Source organism: Acomys russatus, chromosome 19, assembly GCF_903995435.1.
Source record: "Acomys russatus chromosome 19, mAcoRus1.1, whole genome shotgun sequence".
NCBI lineage: Eukaryota > Metazoa > Chordata > Mammalia > Rodentia > Muridae > Acomys > Acomys russatus.
In genome coordinates this window covers 51,890,153-51,908,699 of record NC_067155.1, presented here as the reverse complement: position 1 = coordinate 51,908,699, position 18,547 = coordinate 51,890,153, and the positions used below count along the sequence as shown (strand labels likewise).

The window sequence follows — 18,547 nt, the reverse complement described above, 5'->3', positions numbered from 1 at the left end:
ACATCACCGCTACATGGAGTCACACAGCATGTAGCCTTCTGTGTCTGGCTACTCGTGCTCATCATGAATCCGTCAAGGTTCACCTCTAGGGTAGTGTGTCCTCATGACTCAGGCTTTTTCAGGGCTGAGTCATATTCCACTATGTGGAATACGTATGACCTCATTTCCCTGTTCACTTCCTAACTGGGTGTCCTCTATCAGTTAGATCTTATGACTAATGCTACTGGGAACATTTGTGTAGGGTTTTTTTTGTTGTTGTTTTGCTTTGGTTTTGGTTTTTTGTTTTCCAGATAGGGTTTCTCTGTGTAGCCTTAACTGTCCTGGACTCACTTTGTAGACCACACTGGCCTCAAACTCACAGCAATCCATCTGCCTCTGCCTCCCTGAGTGCTGGGATTACAGGTATGGGCCAGCCACCATGCCTTGCTTCCCCCACCCCTGAAGTTTGTTTTTTGTTTTAATGTTAATATGTGTGTGTCTATGTACATATGTGCACCATGTACACAGGTTCTCATGGAGACCAGCAGAGGGCAACAGATGCCCTGGAGCTGGGGTTACAGGCAGTTGTGAGCCTCCTAAAGCAGGTGCAGGGAACTGAACCAGGATCCTTTGGAAGAGCAGCAAGTTCTCTGAACTGGCGAACCATGTCGCCAGCCCCCTGTATAGGTAGGTTTTTACATGGACACATGTTCAGTTTGCTTGGATATCTGTCTAGAACTTCCAGTCCCTATGGCAACTGTGATCACTGTCCTATGCTAAGCATATGCCCCACGGGACAATAACAGTGCTAGGCGAGTCTTAACATGCCATCCTGTGTGCCTGCTACATAGTCAACAGTCACTGGAATGAATGAATGAATGAATGATGAATGAATGAATCACTGGAGCTCAGTAACCAACCACCACTGAATTGCACGCCCTCTGGCATGCTGAAGACCTGGCCTTCTGGCCCAGCTCTGTCCATGCCCAGTTGTGTATCCTTCAGCCAGTAGAGCCCTGTGTGTGTGTGTGTGTGTGTGTGTGCGCGCGCGCGCGCACGCGCGCGCGCGCATGTCTGCCTGCCTAGTGCAGGCCCACCACGCAGGCTCCCACGGCACCTCAGCACCAGCTTGCTGCTCACCTCGGCCTCTTCTGCCCCATTCTGCCTGTGCTCGCCCTGGAGCGTCTCTCGAAGCCTCCCGAGTTCTGCCCGCAGGCTGCCCATCTCCTGCTCCTTGGTCTGCAGATCTGCCTCAAGCTCCACTTTCTGTTCAATCAGGGCCTTCCCCTGAGCTTCCACCACTGTGACCCGGTGCCGAAGGTCATGGTTGATCTTCATTAGCCTTGTCTGCTGCTGCTGCAGCTGGGGACAGAAAGAGGCATCACGTGAGGCTACCACGTACAGTGACCAGGCTGTGTATGGCACAGGAGCAAACCCTCTCTGGGTGGAATAGGTACGTCATAAACATTTTCCAAGTTTGTTTCTATTTTTATGACTCTTGATAAGGAATGATAAAATTGTGTGTGTGTGTGTTTTAAAGATTTACTTATTTATTATTATGTATTCAGTGCTCTGACTGCATGTACACCTACAGGCCAGAAGAGGGCATCAGATCACATTATAGATGGTTGTGAAACACTATGTGGTTGCTGGGAATTGAACTCAGGACCTCTGGTAGAGCTCTTAACCAATGAGCCATCTCCCCAGCCCTGTGTTTCTGTTTTTGTTTTTTAATTAATTTTTATGCTGCTATGTGTTTTGCCTGTGTGTGGTCTGTGCACCACATATGTTCCTGGTGCCTGTGAAGGCCAGAAGACGATGTCAAATCTGCTGAAACTGGAGCTGCAAACAGTTATGAGCTGTCACATGGGTGCTGGGAACGGAACCCATGTCCTCCGGAAGAGCAGCCAGTGCTCTTAGCCACCGTGCGGTCCCTCCTGCCCTCTCCCACGGGCTTCTGACTGGAGGACCCTCTCTGACGCCATGGAGTGGGCGTGGTCACTTACAGCTTCCACATCCTCGTTCTTCAGGCCCAGCTCCCTGTCCTTGGCTCGGATCTCATCCCTCTGCTTGTCCACAACCTCCTTCAGCCTCTTCATCACCTGGCGCTCACGCTCCGACATGCCTGTGCGGAGGCAAGACTGGCGGGTGAGCCACTGCCCTTCCCCTTCAACCTCCCAGAGCGTCACACTGCAGAAGGGCCAGACCTCGAGCCGGCCGGTGGTGGCGCACGCCTTTAATCCCAGCACTCGGGAGGCAGAGGCAGCTGGATCTCTGTGAGTTCGAGGCCAGCCTGATCTACAAAGCGAATCCAGGGCAGCCAAGGCTACACAGAGAAACCCTGTCTTGGAAAAAACCAACCAACCAGACAAACAAACAAACAAAAGGGCCAGACCTCTCCTTCAAGGTCCAGCTTCCCCAATCCTCCCAACGGAACCCCCACAACACTACAGGTGTCTGCTTCTGCCTTCAGTCTCACCAAGCACACTCGTACCTCGCCATCTCTCTCTTCCCTCTGTCTGAAGCTTTGCCTGCTGAGCTACTCTGGCTCAGACACAGAAGACTCATCTGGTTGGTCCCCTCTGCACGATGGCTGCCCTCCCTCACCCCGAGACAGCACCCGACAACCACAGCATGCTCCCACATGTCACGACAGACATGACCTCACACCATGACCCAGAGGGCGTCTCCAAAGCTTCTACTAACCCTGTAACACTGTTTCCAAACTCAAAAAATAGCTGCACCTACCCAGGGCAGACTGGAGAATGGGTGGAGGCAACACACACACACACACACACACACCACACCACCACCTCCACCACCAGCACCATTAGGATGTAGCTCTTGGTTGGCAGTGAGGACAACACCCCTCCACTACCCCATGCCTCTCACACATGAGGTGCCTGTCAGGCAACCGGTGAAAGCAGGGTGTGGTGGCGCACACCTTTGGTCCCAGCGCTCTGGAGGCAGAGGCAAGTAGATCTCTGTGAGTTGAAGGCTGGCCTGGGCTACATAGTGAATCTGAGCCCAGCCTGAGCTAAACAGAAAGACCCCTGTCTAAAACAAGAAAGGATATTTGGTGAGCAAGCTGTGGCAGCATACAAACCCAGCACTCCAGGCAGAGGCAGAGGCAGGCGGATCTCTATGACTTCGAGACCAGCCTGGTCTACAGAGCAGAGTCTGGGACAGTCAAGGCTACACAGAGAAACCCTGACTCAAAACCAAACCAAAGCTCAGTCATGTTATGTAAACAGGGTTTTTGTTTTAATCCTAAGTGTGGGATATGGAGTTGTTTTTAGTTTGTCCAAAGCTGGTAATTGCCTCCTACTGCTCAGAGAGGGGGCGGTCTTTGCTGGCTACGGTTACTTTTAATTCTGAGGACTCCGGGAGGAGATAAACATCGGAGCCTAGAAAGAGGAAGGGGCTTTCAAGAGACTGATGGAGGAGGAGGAAGGAGACTGATGGAGGAAGACGAAGGAGACTGATGGAGGAAGAGGAAGGAGACTGACCACTTGTTCATTCTGCTGCGTTTGCCCTTTGCTGTTGCTGGACTGTCAGATATCCTGTCAACTGAGATTGGTATTTTCCCAAAGAACCCAACAATGCTAATCCCCTCCCCAACCCCCACCTTGAACTAAGTCTAAAGAGGGTTGCTACATCCCGTCCCTTCTAACCGTCTTTCTCTCCTCCCTAGAGTGGCTGGAGAGATGGCTCAGAGGTAAAGAGCACTGGCTGCTCTTTCGGAGGTTCCGAGTTCAATTCCCAGCAACTACGTGGTGGCTCACAACCACCTATAATGAGATTTGGTGTCCCCTTCTGGTGGGTAGGTGTACATGCCGGCAGAACACTGTATACATAATAAATAAATTTAAGTCTTTAAAAAAAAAAAAAAAAGAATTAAAAGACCAGCGCCTACATTGGTCTACATTGCAAGTTCGGGATCGCCGGAGCCCACTGTGATGCTGGGTGGGCATGGTGGCTTGAGTGACACTTCAGCCTCCGAAAGCAGAGGCTCCAGGCCAGCCACATCCATGTGCTCTGGAGTTTGGCTGAGAGAACCTGCCTCAGTGAATAAAGTGGAAGAGAAATGGAGGACACTTTGAACATGCATAAACTCAAGCACATATACACAAGAGAAGAAACTAATTAAAAAAAAAAAAAAACCTAGCGACAGATGGTGGCACACACCTGTAATCCTAAGGACTCTGGAGACAGAGGTAGGTGGATCACTGTGAGTTTGAGGCCAGCCTGGTCTACAGAGTGAGTGTAGGACAGTGAATGCTACACAGAGAAACGCTGTCTTGAAAAGCCAAAAAAAAAAAAAAAAAAAAAAAGTCCACAGGATGGCTAAGAAAGTTAATTTGCCCATTCTCCATCCACAAGCCCATGTGAAAAAGCCACATGTGTGGTGCACAGCTATAATTCCAGCATTCCTACAGAGAGATGGGAGTCAAGAACTGCTTGGAAACCAGAGGGCCAGTAAGCCCTGACTACACATCACAGCAGCAGAAACCAGAGAGACTCTGCCCTAAAGAGGTGAACCTCGCTGGGCAGTGGTGGCACACACCTTTAATCCCAGCACTCGGGAGGCAGAGGCAGGCGGATTGCTGAGTTCGAGGCCAGCCTGGTCTACAGAGCAAGTCCAGGACAGCCAAGGATAACACAGAGAAACTCTGTCTCAAAAAACAAAACAAAACAAAACAAAAGGTGTGCCTCAAGACATCTGACCTCCACAAGTACACAACCATGCATATATACATACACACAATTAAAAAAAATACTCTTTAAAAAGCTATATGCGCATGGGTGTTCTGCCTGCATGCGTGTCTTTGCACCAGAGGTCAGAAGAAGGTGTCAGATCCCCTGGAACTGGAATTATGGAAAGCTGGGAATTGAACCTATGCCCTCAGTAAGTGCTCTAATCTGCTGAGCCTTTGCTCTCGCCCACGATTTTTTTTGGGTGTTTCAAGACAGGGTTTCTCTGTGTAGTCCTGGCTGTCCTGGACTTACTTTGTAGACCAGGCTGGCCTCGAACTCACAGAGATCCACCTCCCTCTGCCTCCCGAGTGCTGGGATTAAAGGCGTTCACCAACATGCCCGGCTTCCCCCCACATTTTCAAAAGCCAGAAGTTCAAGGTGGGGGGTGGTGAATGAGTGTGGCCAGCAAGTTCAGGATGGCCCCTGCTGTGCCAGTCTCCATGGCAACCCCCCCCCCCCTGTTGTCTAGCACATTCTCTGCCTCCATCTCACAAAAGTAGCTGCGACCACATTTTGGGCTCACCAAAATAAGCCAGCATAACTCCATCTCACTGCTTTGAACTTCCTTCTCAAAAGAAAAACCAAGAACAAAGAAGGGGCTGGAGAGACAGTTCAGCCATCATGAGCACTGTTTTTGCAGAGGCCCTGGGTTCAGTTTCCAGGCCCCCACATGGCTGCTCACAACCCTAACTCCGGTTCTAGGGATCCAATGCCCTCTGCTGACTTCCATGGCGCCAGGCGCGCACATGGTGCACAGACATACGTGCAGGCACACACACATGTAATAAACAAGACCTCAAAGGAGCAAAACCACACAAAAATAACTGTGTGGTCGGTTCTGCCCTGTTCGTGGCGACCAACGGCAGAACTATACCGGTCTCTGTGGTGTGTCTCACCTCTGCCCTGTGCAGTGGCTGGACACTTTAAATTCACAGCCTTATTAGCCTGTTAGAGTGCTAACAGCTCTCTAGCTGGACAGATCCCAAAAGAGACCCAGAGCAGTTGGCTTGTTTTTGTTTTTTGGGTTTTTTTGTTTTGTTTTGTTTTGTTTTTTGCTTTTCCAAGACAGGATTTCTCTGTGTAGCCCTGGCTGTCTTAGAATTCATAATGTAGACCAAGCTGGCCTTGAACTCAGAGATCTACCTGCCTCTGCCTCCTAAGTCCTGGAATTAAAAGCCTGCACCACCACTGCCCAGGGTTTCTCTGTGTAGCCTTGGATGTCCTAGACTCGCCTTGTAGACCAGGCTGGCTTCGAACTCACAGTGATCCACCTGCCTCTGCCTCCCTGAGTGCTGGGATTAAAGCCGTGCGCCACCACACCCTGCTCAGACGAAATTTTAATCTGGCTTCTGTGGTGATACAAAAGAGATCAGAATACAGCCCTGTCAGTATTCAGAAATCCAGTGGCCTGGGGGCTGGAGAGATGGCTCAGAGGTTAAGAACACTGACTGTTCTTCCAAAGGTCATGAGTTCAATTCCCAGCAACTACACGGTGGCTCACAACCATCTATAACAAAATCTGTGAACATAATAAATAAATAAATCTTAAAAAAAAAAAAAGTGTGTATCACCACATCTGGCCCTCTTTGGGGGAAAAAAAAAAAAAAAAAAGATCCAGTGGCCTACGTAGGATAGGCACTTCTTAGCACCCTCCTCCCCCTAGCTCACCGCCACAGAAATCTGACCCCTTCCTGCACCTGCATCCTCAAGTAACTCTTGGGCCTGGCCCTGCTCCATGTCACTCTTGACTGGTTCTCAAGGTGACTAGCGCCACCCTCTTTCTCTCAGGGTACTGCTGGCCCCATGTCTGTTCCCTAGTAGGTGGGGAACACTTGGTCCCTGCTGGGTTCCCATGGTTTCCCCACAAAATAAAAATAACCTTGAAGGCAGCCTGGCATCTGCCTGCCTCTTGGCACGGGCTGGGGCTGCAGGCATCGAGAACACAGCGCCTCCCGCTGGTCCCATGGGAGCCGGGCACATTCAATGCTCAGGGCATCACCTGCGCACACCTCATGCTGGTCCACACTCGTCGGCAGTCATGGAGAAAGCTCCAGGGGCTGAGCTGCACTCCCAGAGGGAAGAGGCCACAGGGGAAGCAGCTCAGAGCTGCAGGAGGTCTCTGGGGCTTTGCTAGAGTGGGCAATGGGTTTCCTGATCTCCCCAAGAGGGCGGACACGGGGACGGCTAATTGAGTCCACGTCAACACCCATGAACTGGACCTGAGTCACTTCTCTCTGGGAGAGTCAAGCTGTGAATCCACCTGCCCACAGGAGCCAAAGGCACCAGAAGTGAAACAGCAGCCTCTGAGTGGCCACAGAGACCACTGGGAGGGGCGGGGGTGTGGCGGGCGGGTGGGGCGGGGGGGGGGTGGGGTGGGGAACCTCACCTTCCTGCTTCTGGAACTCCTCCTCAGAGAAGCACATGTCCTTGTGGTTGAGGTTGGTCATCAGCTGCTTGTTCTCCTCCTGCAGCTGGGCAATCTGGGACAGGAGGTCCTGTGCCTCACCCCGCCACACATCCTCTACCAGCTCCAGTTCCTGTAGCGGGGGGGGGGGGGGTGCAGCAAGGGTCACATCAGGATCACAGCCACCCAGGATCTCACCCACCCATCCAAAGAACTACTCCGCTTCTGGGACTTGGAGCCATCCCTTTTCCCCAAGAGAAGCGGGTTCCCGGCAGGTGGCACACAGAGGACCCAGCCCAGGTCACACCTGTGTTCACCCACTGAGTTCTGACACTCCCCAGTCACCTCTTCAAGGCACAAAGAGGCTGCAGAGACCCCGTGACAAAGCCACAGCCCCAGGGTTCCCTCTGCTCTCTGGGACAGACAGACATCTTGTCGAGGCAGCCTGGACCACTTGCCTAACCACTCAGAGCCTCAGTTTACCTCAGCTAGGGAACCAAAACTTCCAGGTTTAAAAGCCATGTGAGGGGCTGGAGAGATGGCTCAGAGGTTAAGAGCACTGTTGGTTCTTCCAAAGGTCCCGAGTTCAATTCCCAGCAACCATATGGTGGCTCACAGCCATCTATAATGAGATCTGGTGCCCTCTTCTGGACTGCAGGCACACATGGGGGCAGAGTGCTGTATAAATAATAAATAAAATAAAAGCCATGTGAGAGAACTACTGAAATCTGTCCGTAATCAGTATTTACTGTTTGTGGAGGCTGAGACAGGAGGAAGTCTTCAAGTTAGAAGTTAGCCTAGGCTATAAGAACGTCTCAGGGAAAAAAACCCTATGGAATTTCAAAAGGGACTGGGACATTGTGACAGTGTATGCAAGTTTGGTTTTCAACACTTGCACAGGCATCTTCATTCATGTGCACACACCCATATACAGACACACAAACATATACATACTTAGAAAGAATAAAAGTGGGGCCAGGTGTGGTCCTTTAATCTCAACACTCAAGGCAGAAGCAAGTAAATCTCTGTGGAATTTGAGCCAGCCTGGTCTACAAAGTGAGTTCTGGGCCAGCAAAGGCTATGTAGTGAGACTTTGTCTCAAAGTAGTAGGAATAATAATAAGAAATATTAAGACTATAAAATGAGGGGACGGGTGTGGTGGTGCATGCCTTTAATCCCAGCACTTGGGAGGCAGACCCAGGCGGATTGCTGTGAGTTTGAGGCCAGTCTGGTCTAAAAAGTGAGTCCAGGACAGTCAAGGCTAGCACAGAGGACTCTGTCTCGAAAAACTAAAAACAAACAAACAAAACAAAAAAGACTATAAAATGAGTCTTTAAAAAATTCATCTAGCCGGGCGTGGTGGCACACGCCTTTAATCCCAGCACTCCGGAGGCAGAGGCAGGTGGGTCGGTGTGAGTTCGAGGCCAGCCTGGTCTACAAAAGGAGTCCAGGACAGCTAAGGCTACACAGAGAAACCCTGTCTTGAAAAACCAAAAAACTATTCAAAAAAACAAAACAAAAACACAAATTCATCTATTTTACTTTATTTATACATAGTGTTCTGCACATAGGTATATGCACTACAACTCTGCAGTAACCAAAGATGCCAGAAGAGGGCAACAGAATCTCTGGAACTGGGAACAGTTGTGAGCAACTATGTGAGTGCTGGGACCTGAACTTGGGTCCTCTGCAAGAGGAGTTAGGTGTTCTTGAGCCGGGTCAGCACAGTGAGACTTCGTCTCCAACAAACAGGTAAAAGCCAGAGTTGGCAACATTCAGCCCTGTGGCATTCTGGGGGAATATTCTAGAGGCCAACATAGATCCATCCAGGACGTGGCAACCCTACCCTCAGATCTGTTCAAGAGATGTGAAGACATGTGCCCGGGCTTAGAGTAGTGCCACACGCTTGTGATCCCAAGATTCAGAAAGCTGAGGCAGGAAGCTTGTGGTGAGTTAGGGGCCAGCCTGGGCCAGGACCCCCTCTCCAAAAAAGACCCCGGAAAGAAAAGACAGGCCCAAACCCACGAGATCATATATACACACAAAGGCCTACAGCAATGTTGCTCACGGCAGAAAGAATGAGCCAGCATCCGGCAGCCCAGGGAGGAGCAAATAACACCGATCTGTCCCCACAATGGGCCATTACCTGGACATAAAAAGGAACGAAATGTTGCTTTCACTATCTACAGCTAAGAAGAGGAGCCAGGCACAAACGGCCACACAGTCTGCAGTGCCACTTTCACGAACCGTCCCAACAGGCAAATCCACAGAGACAGAGGTAGGCTTCTGGCTGGAAGTGCTGAGGGGCACCAGGAGTGACAGTGTGCCCAGGCTCCTCTTTGAAGGCAAGGTTAACGATCTCGACTTTGTGGTGACACTGTTTGTACAACTGTGAACAAGGGAGCAACCACTCGAGTGCAAGAACGAGGCTGGGGTGGGGGGACACTATGGCTGTGGCTTGGTCACAGTCCGAGCTGTATGTATGCATCCTGTCAACACAGGCTTGCTTGTTCGAGGTGTTGGGAGTGGAACTAGGGGCCTCACAGATGTATTCTACCACTGAGCCACACCCCCAGCCCCTCACTGGGGGATTCTAGGCAGGGGCTCTACCACTGAGCCACACCCCCAGCCCCTCACTGGGGGATTCTAGGCAGGGGCTCTACCACTGAGCCACACCCCCAGCCCCTCACTGGGGGATTCTAGGCAGGGGCTCTACCACTGAGCTACATCTACAGCCCGCTTCTCAGACATGGTCTCACAACGTTGTCCAAGCTGGTCTTGAACTCACTCTGTAGCCTAGGAGGGCTTTGTTTTGATTTTCCTGCCTCAGCCTCCCCAGTAGCTGGGGTTATAGGCTTGTACCACTAGGCCTGGATATGCCCACCCAGGCGTGAACTTTATTCCCAATACAAATAGCTGGTCCTAGGCAAGCTCTTTAAACCTTGGGCACCCCAGAAAAGAAATCAGTCTGTCCTTTTGAGGGCTGTTGGGAGGATGAGACAGTCAGCTGGATCGAAAGGGTTTAAAATGGCACCCGGCACCCAGAAGGTGCCCGCACAGTCAGGATGTGGCCAGCCCTCCCCTCCTACAGTCTGTCACAGGATGGCCAGGTGGCCAGATATCCAGTACTACCCTTCCTCATCTCGTAGAGAAGTTCCCCCCCATTCCGCCTTCTGTCAGGAAACAGTGGCCCTGACAGCTGGCTCACGGTCACAATGGGGGTGGGGTGGGGTGAAGTATCAGGTCAGGGTGAGCAGTGGTGCAGTAAGGGTGGGCCCTACATTCCTGCATTCAGGGGTGGCCTGCAAACCAAGCCAGACCCTTCCTCCTCCCCCCGTTGGCCCAGACTGAACACGGAGTGACCCGAGTGGATATCAGGGGTAAGCAGCTAAGCAGGTGGAACAGTGCTCCCCACAAAGATGGCCACATGCTAGTCCCCAGACCCCAACAATATGTCACCTTCTATAACAAAAGGGACTTTGACCTCAAGGAGATCTGGTGGCTCTATGCGATCATAGGGCCCTTGTAAGCCGCTAGCAGGGGCCAGAGTGAGAGAAGATGTGGGGTAGGTTAGAGACTGGAAGATGTTACTTGCTGGCTAGGAGCATGCAGGAAGGGGCCATAAGCCAGGGATGCAGACAGTAGAAGCTGAGGGGAAAAAAACAAAAAACAAAAAACAAAAAACAAAAAAACGCAAACAAATAGATTTTCCCAAGAGCATCCTAAACGAACGGAGCCTCTCGACACCTTGACTTGACTTCTTGTTATTATAGATTTGGATGATGAGGACGGAGCCTGGAGTCCTTTACATATCAGACACAAGCCACACCCACTCCCCCAACCCTTTGTGGTTTTGCTGTTGTTGTTGTTTTTGGTTTTTTGTTTTTGTTTTTTTTTTTTAAGACAGAGCCTCACTAAGTTGCCTAGGTTGGCTTAAAACTTGCCATCCTCCTGCCTCAGCCTGTCAAATGCACTACCAGGTCCCGCTGTTGAGTGTAACCCACTTCCAACTCCTGGCTTCCAGAACGTTACCCAGTCCTGTCCCCGTTGGTGTTACCTGTACCTACCCATGGTTCCTTGCTCCACTAGACATTAGTGTAGCCACAGTACAGATTATCCAGCAAAATAACATATTTCTCCTGCTTTGAGCCATCAGTGCTCTCAGGTTATGGCAGCCATGGGAGCTATAGATAGATTTAGCCACAGTTGGTGTTTCCTCTCATGTAGCCCAGGTTGACCTCAAACTCCCTAAGTAGCCGAGGTTGGCCTTGATGTTCTGACTCTCTTGCCTCCACTCCCGCATGTTAGGATTACAAGCATGCTTACTATGTGTGGTTTCTACATTGCTAGGAATCGAACCCAGAGCCTCATGCATGCCAGGCAAGCACTCTACCAACTAGGCTAACCCCAGCCCTTTTCTCTCTTTCCTTCTTTTTGTTTTTTTTTTTCTCCAGTTTTTCAAGACATGGTTTCTCTGTTATCTTGGCTGTCCTGGACTCGCTTTGTAGACTAGGCTGGCCTCAAACTCACAGTGATCCACCTGCCTCTGCCTCCTGAGTGCTGGGATTAAAGGCGCGCGCCACCACTGCCTGGCTTCTTTCTTTTCTTTAAGACTTATTTTTAATTACGTGTAGGTGTGTGTCTGCTTGTGGGTACAGGCCTCCCCCCCCACCCAAGACCTCTCTGTGGTGGCTCCTCACTTCACTCAGCCCTCAGCTCAGGCACTGTCTCAACTGGAACTTCCCTGAAAGCTTCCCTCTAGACAGCCTCCATCAGCAGCGCTCCCTGCTTTACTTCCTTCATGGCACTTAATCATAAGCTGGCAGCTCTGTTTATTTTTAAATATATGCGTTCATGCTAGTGTGGGGGAAAATACATGCTGGATTTCAAACGTGAGGTTAATGAAGAGAATGGGGCCCTCAGGCCAGCCTGGTCTACAAAGAGAGTCTAGGACAGCCAAAGCTACACAGAGAGACCCTGTCTCGGGGGGTGGGGGGGGAGGGAAGAATGGGGCCCGCACAAGTTGGCTCAGCAGGTCTGACTTGACTAGAAACCCACATTGTGGAAGGTGGTAACTGAGTCCTGTGACTTGTCCTCTGACTCCCATGTCAGAGGACAGGGTTTCTCGGGGCTGAAGAGATGGCTCAGAGGTTAAGAGCACTGTCTGCTCTTCCAGGGGTCCTGAGTTCAATTCCCAGCAACCACATGGTGGCTCTCAACCATCTATAATGTGATCTGATGCCCTCTTCTGTCTTATGCTTTCTTCTGTCATGCAGGCATACATGCAAGAGTGCTTATATACACAAATAAATAAATCTATATAAAAAAAGGAAGGAAGGAAGGAAGGAAGGAAGGAAGAAAAGACAGGGTTTCTCTGCATAGTCCTGGCTGTCTGACTATCCTGGAATTCACTCTATAGACCAGGCTGGCCTCAAACTCATAGATCCCTCTGCCTTTGTCCCCTAAGAGCTGGGCTTAGAGATGTGTGCCACCTCCACCCTGATAAGAAATTTTTTTTTTACTTTAAAAAATAAAAAAGGGGGCTGGAGAGATGGCTCAGTGGTTAAGAGCACTTGCTGACCTTCCAAAGGTCCTGAGTTCAATTCCCAGCAACTACATGGTGGCGTACATTCATCTGTGGTTAAGAGCTACTGCCCTCTTCTGGCCTGCAGGCACACATGCAGGCAGAATACTACATAAATAATAAATAAATACATCTTTTTTTTTTTTTTTTTTTTTTTTTGGTTTTTCGAGACAGGGTTTCTCTGTGTAGCCTTGGCCATCCTGGACTCACTTTGTAGACCAGGCTGGCTTTGAACTCACAGCGATCCGCCTGCCTCTGCCTCCCGAGTGCTGGGATTAAAGGCGTGCGCCACCACGCCCGGCTGTATAAATACATCTTTAAAAAGTAAATAAAAAAGGAATGGAGCCTGAGGCTCAGTAGGTAGAGAGCTTAATTAGCATGCACAGGGGGCCTCGGGTTCTATTCCCAGCAGTGAATAAACTAGGTCCGGTGGCCCACACCTGCATTTCTAGCAGCAGGGAGGAAAAGGCAGGAGGACCAGAAGTTCAAGGTCACCTTATGATATATAACAAGTTCAGTGCAGGCCTGGGATACTTCAGACCCTGCCTCAAAAATAAAATAAAATAAAAATTGCATATGACTTCGCATGTAGGTGCATGTCTTTAATCCTAGGGAGGCAGAGACAGGTGAATCTTTATTGAGTTCAAAGCCAGCCTGGTCTACAGAAGAATTCTAGGCTAGCCAGGACTGCACAGAAGAGACCCTATGTCAAGGGAAGAAAAAAAGATTAAAAAATATTAATGGGCCTGGAGAGACAGATCAGTAATTGAAGAGCACTGGCTGCTCTTCCATAGGACCTGGGATCAATTCCCTGCACCCACATGGTGGCTCACAGCTGTCTGTAGAACTCCAGTCACCTTCTTCAGGCCTCTGTGGGCACAACGCATATGGTACACAGGCATACATGCAGGCAAAACACGTATACACATAAAGCAAAATTAAAAATAAAAAAATAATAAGCACTCAATAAATTCTTACACCAGGGCTGTTGGTGGTGGAGCCCCAGGCCAGCACACATGGATTTGACCTACGGCACCACAAAAAACTAAAAAATATACTACTAATTTTTATGGTGATTTCATATGAGATTGAAATCGTCATGGATGTACTGTTTTCTGGTCTCTGTGTTAGAATTAACCTCATGAAGGCCGGGCGTGGTGGCGCATGCCTTTAATCCCAGCACTCAGGAGGCAGAGGCAGGCGGATCACTATGAGTTCGAGGCTAGCCTGGTCCACAAAGTGAGTCCAGGATGGCCAAGGCTACACTCCAGTCACCAAAAAAAAAAAAAAAAATTAACCTCATGAAAAAAAATAATAAAAAAGAATTAACCTCACGTTTCCTCCTAGCATGCACTTTCTGCTATTGACTGGCATGGCCCTAGAACTGCAGGCCCACAGGGGACAGACCTTCACCTGCGTCCCCACTGCCCAGAATGGTGCCTGGAACATGGAAGAATACTTGGGGTTTCGGGGTGTGGAGTATAGAGGGCTTAGCAGGAGGAAATCCTGGCTTGAATCCCCAGCTTTAAAACCATGTCCATACAGCCAGGCAGTGGTGGCGTACACCTTTAACCCAGCACTCGGGAGGCAGAGGCAGGCAGATCGCTGTGAGTCTGAGGCCAACCTGGTCTACAAAGTGAGTCCAGGACAGCCAAGGCTACACAGACAGACGTTGTCTTGGAAACAAACAAAACAAAACAAAAACAAAAATACCCCCAAAACGATGTCTTTATAATTGTTGAGTGAACGACACATACGGTGTGCTCCCTGCAGACATAACCCACAAGCCCCTGCTCTCTGGATTCTGTCACCCACCTGCTGCCTGGCTTGAGGATCTGTCCCCCCCCCCAGCCCCTGCCCCAGCCCGGTACTGCCCACGTCACCCAGGAGAGCACTCTGCGCACCATGGCATGCCCACAGGGCTGCACAATGTGGAATCCAACAGAACCATGGGGCCCTGGTCTGGGACCAAGTGATGAGGTCGGCAGAGTAAGCCTAAGTGTCTGAGGAAGGCCAGGGCTCACACAGGCTTTCCCAGGCCCCGTTTACGGAGAGAGAAGGAGAGAGAAGAGAGATGGGGAGACAGAACAAGGGCATGCTGAGGATTTTGTAGGAAGAATTAAAAAAAAAAAAATGCATCTTGAAGAGATCAGATGGGCCTACACACAAGCCACACAAAGAGGCCTGGCCTGGTGGAGGAGGGGCTCCATCTTGAATTGTTTACAAACAAGCACTGCTACCTACTTCCTGGCTGCCGCTGGTGACACTCTGAAGCAACAAGTGCGGGCTGAGAATTCCATCCGACTTTGGTGACCTGTGACGGCTGGGGCCCGGCCCAGCACAGCCGCAACAGAAATAAAGCACTGGGAGGGGACACAAAATGATGCCAACGGGACTTCTGGCAGACACCAGGCGGAAGATGGATTCTGTAGCCCAGGAGGACTGCAAGCCCCTCCCTCCCAGATGCAGCCCAGGAGCCCCTCCCTCCCAGAGGCCCTCCAAGACAAGTGGCGTATCTGTTGGGGGGGGGAGGGGGAGTAGAAATGCCTGGCTGGGGGCTCCAGTGACCTCTGGGGGCATCTCAGTACGTGCACCCCTCCCAAGACTTTCTACCTTTGAACCTTGGGCCTCTGGTAACTAACTCCTTTACCCACTGGGCCTTCTCCTTGACCCTAGAGTCTGGCCTGTGCCCTTTGTGTCCCAGCTGCCCCTAATGATCATCACTGTTCTACATGGTGGGGTCTGAGATTACCCTGTGGAGGACACCAGGACACAGAGAGGCTAGCAATCTGTCCCTGCCAGCTGTGGGGTCTGAAACCGGGTTGTCTGGCTCCAAGGTCCCACTGGTCCCGTGTCTTTGCAAATTAATTATAGGACCGAGGGAGGCATTTTCCGGCTCCCAGTGTGACCCTGGAAAGGCAGCTGACTCTGAGGAGCTCAGTTTCCTTCCGGACCTCATAGCACAGGACAAGGTGGGGGGAGGGTAAGGACATGGACAGCCAGCCCTGTGCATATGGCTGTCACACACACCGGTGGCCCGGCCTCCGGGTGAGGCTGAACACCTCATTTGACCATTCTCTCAGAGAACTTAAGACCCATCCCAGCAGGACTCAGTAGAGGATGGCCTGCCAGGGAGTTTCAGAGAGGCCGACCAAACTTGCCCCCTGCAAGTCAGAACAGGTTCCAGCATCCAGGGAAAAGGGGTTTCCTCCCATTAGAAGTCCGTCCGAGAGGGCTGTCAAAAGCAGCCCAAGCTGAGGTTAGGGCAGGAAACCACACGTCTCGGATTCCCTTCCACAAGCACCCAGTCTGATCTGGTCTCCCACAGGCAGACGCCTGCTCCTGAGGCAGAGAGTGGGCCTGAAAGCCACCTGCAGCTCAGTGTCCCGAATCAAGCCGGCTGGAGAAGAGACCCTGGAAGTTATCTCGCAAGTAACCTGGGGTAACCCCCCTCCCAATTGCAAGATGAAGAATACCCTCGCCTCACGGTTTTAAGAATTAAAAACAAGAGTCAAGGCGACGGGGAAAGCACCTCAGGGTGCAGGTGAGTAGACTGGGGGACCCCTGAGAAGTTGTGACTATGAAGCTCAACGTGGGGTCTCCGGACTAGAGCTCACTCTAAGGGCCCTGGAGGTACTTCAGGATAGCATGAAAAGGAAGAGGGCTGGGCGACTGGTGTCACACCTTGGGTCACAAAGAGGGGTGGGTGGAGACAGACTTCCTTCCTGGAATAAAATAATACTAAGTACTGTGCCCACCGCATCCCGTTTGGTCCCCTTAGGTGGGTTCTACCGTAACAGCCATTGGACTGACCAGGAGACAAAGCACAGAGAGGCTCAGCAAGTTACCCAAGGTCACACTGCGACTCTGTGCTCAAGGCTGAGCCAATAGAACCCCGGCCTCCCTTCCTCTCATCCTGAGCATCCCCCTCCACTCTAGGCATTGTGTACGCTCTTCCACACGGACACTAGCGTCTGCCCACGACCGACGGGCACCCACGGAGCCGGCGCCCCTTTCCCAGACCGGGAGACTGAGGCCTCCGCCCACCTTCTGATGCTTGCGCTCCTTCTCAATGCGGTCCATCCTCTCCACGCGCAGCCGGTCCAGCTCCAGGCGCAGCTCGTCCAGCTCGGGAGCGACGTGGTGCCGGCTAACCAGCACTTCGAGGATCTCCAGCACCCTCACGACCTTGGGCATGAGACGTGCGATGGCCTCGCAGCCGTGCTGATCGATGACTCTCTCGAACTCGTGGCCCACCAGCGACGCGATGTCGTACACGTCCATGACGGTCAGCTCCGCCACATTCTTCTCCAGCGCCGACAGAGCGGCGGGCGGCGACCCCAGCGGCTCATCCATGGCCCCGCGCGGGCCCGGGGCTGTCCGTCCACTCGCGCAACTCGTGAACTTGGGGGGCGGGGGGTCTGTAGCACCGCCAGGAGGATAGCGAGGGCGGCGGCGCGTGCGCAGGCCCGCAGCGCCTCCCGACTTTGAGGCTCGGACTCCAAGCGATGGAGACGCGGGTCCCGGCCTGGGAGATGGGTGACGCCCGGTGCCTGGGGGGACCGCGGCCCCGAGACTCCTCCTGGGGAGGAGAATCAAACTTTGGCGACGCCGAGTGACTCCGGGTGGCCGGCTCCTCCCCGCGGGCACGCTGCAAGGCAACGTGGGCTTGGAGAACCGCGCTCGTCTCTGTTCCCAGGGGTCCCGGTACACAGCCCAGCGGATTCCGAAGCTCCACCCCCGGCTCCGGTCCCGCCTCTCGGGCTCCGGTCTCCACGACCCCGGCCCTGCTCCGCCTCCTCCAGCTGCGCTCCGCCTCCCGGGCAGGCACAACGGCGTGCATCCATTGGCTGCTGCAGGAGGGGGCGGAGTCTGCTTGCGGAGGGACCGGGTCAAGAGGTGGGCTCACTCTGGGATCCAGCTACTGGGAGGGGATCCCGCCCCCCCTCGCCTCCCTCCCCCCCACACCTCCCCCCCAGCCAAATACGCCCCTAGACGTTCCATGCTCCTCCCTGGGCACCCCGACTCCGTGGCGCCCCACCCTGCGCTCCAGCGGGCGCCTGGAGACAGCCACCCATAGCGCATGGGGTCCTCGGTCTCCAAAGCCAGCCGCCGTCCCGCTGGATTCTGACTCATTTTGGGGACCCTCTGACCCCGCAGGTCTACCCTCTCCTCTACTCCACTGTCTACTACGACTCCGAGGCACCCCACCCTGCGTTCCAGCAGTCGTCTCCGGCGACTTCAAGTCGACAGCGCAAACCGTCCACGGTCTCCAAAGCCGCTGCCTGCCAGGCTACTGCTCCTCAAGCTGAGACAGAACGTCATTTCGCAATGGAAGAAGACAAACTGCGGATTTGGATCTCAATCCAAAGACTTGTCCCAAACTCTCTTCGTCTTTTGGCTTCACCAAATCTACTTGCCCATCAGACCCTAGCCCAAGCTAGGAGAGATTATCCCAAATCTCTCTTACTCCCTCCCACAACTCTTCTGTTCCCATACTGGAGGAGAAACCCCCTGAGTTTCCCACCATCCTTGGTCCTTCAGAACAGAAATGTTTATTGTTACTGTTTGTTTTGAGTTGCTGGTTTACAACTCTCTATGTAGACCAGGCTGGCTTCGAACTCATAGAGATCCTCCTGTCTCTGCTTCCTGAGTGCTGGGATTAAAAGCATGTGCCACATTTTATCCTCCCATTTACAACAACAATAGCCGGGCGTGGTGGCGCATGCCTTTAATCCCAGCACTTGGGAAGCAGAAGCAGGTGGATCCCTGTGAGCTCGAGGCCAGCCCAGTCTACAAAGTGAGTCCAGGACAGCCAAGGC

At 52.2% G+C, this 18,547-nt stretch overlaps 1 protein-coding gene across 1 annotated transcript in view; it reads right to left on the bottom strand.

Moving 5' to 3' along the window:
- Rilpl1 (Rab interacting lysosomal protein like 1) overlaps positions 1-17,476 on the bottom strand; it is a 35,946-nt gene extending 18,470 nt beyond the window's left edge. The window contains exons 1-4 of the mRNA XM_051161496.1: positions 16,773-17,476; positions 7,124-7,274; positions 1,986-2,104; positions 1,120-1,341 (exon numbers count right to left, since the gene is read on the bottom strand). Of these exons, the coding sequence (XP_051017453.1) occupies positions 1,120-1,341; positions 1,986-2,104; positions 7,124-7,274; positions 16,773-17,081 (801 nt within the window). The 5' untranslated portion in view covers positions 17,082-17,476. The remainder of the gene's footprint in view (positions 1-1,119; positions 1,342-1,985; positions 2,105-7,123; positions 7,275-16,772) is intronic.
- Between the last annotated feature and the right edge of the window lie 1,071 nt (positions 17,477-18,547).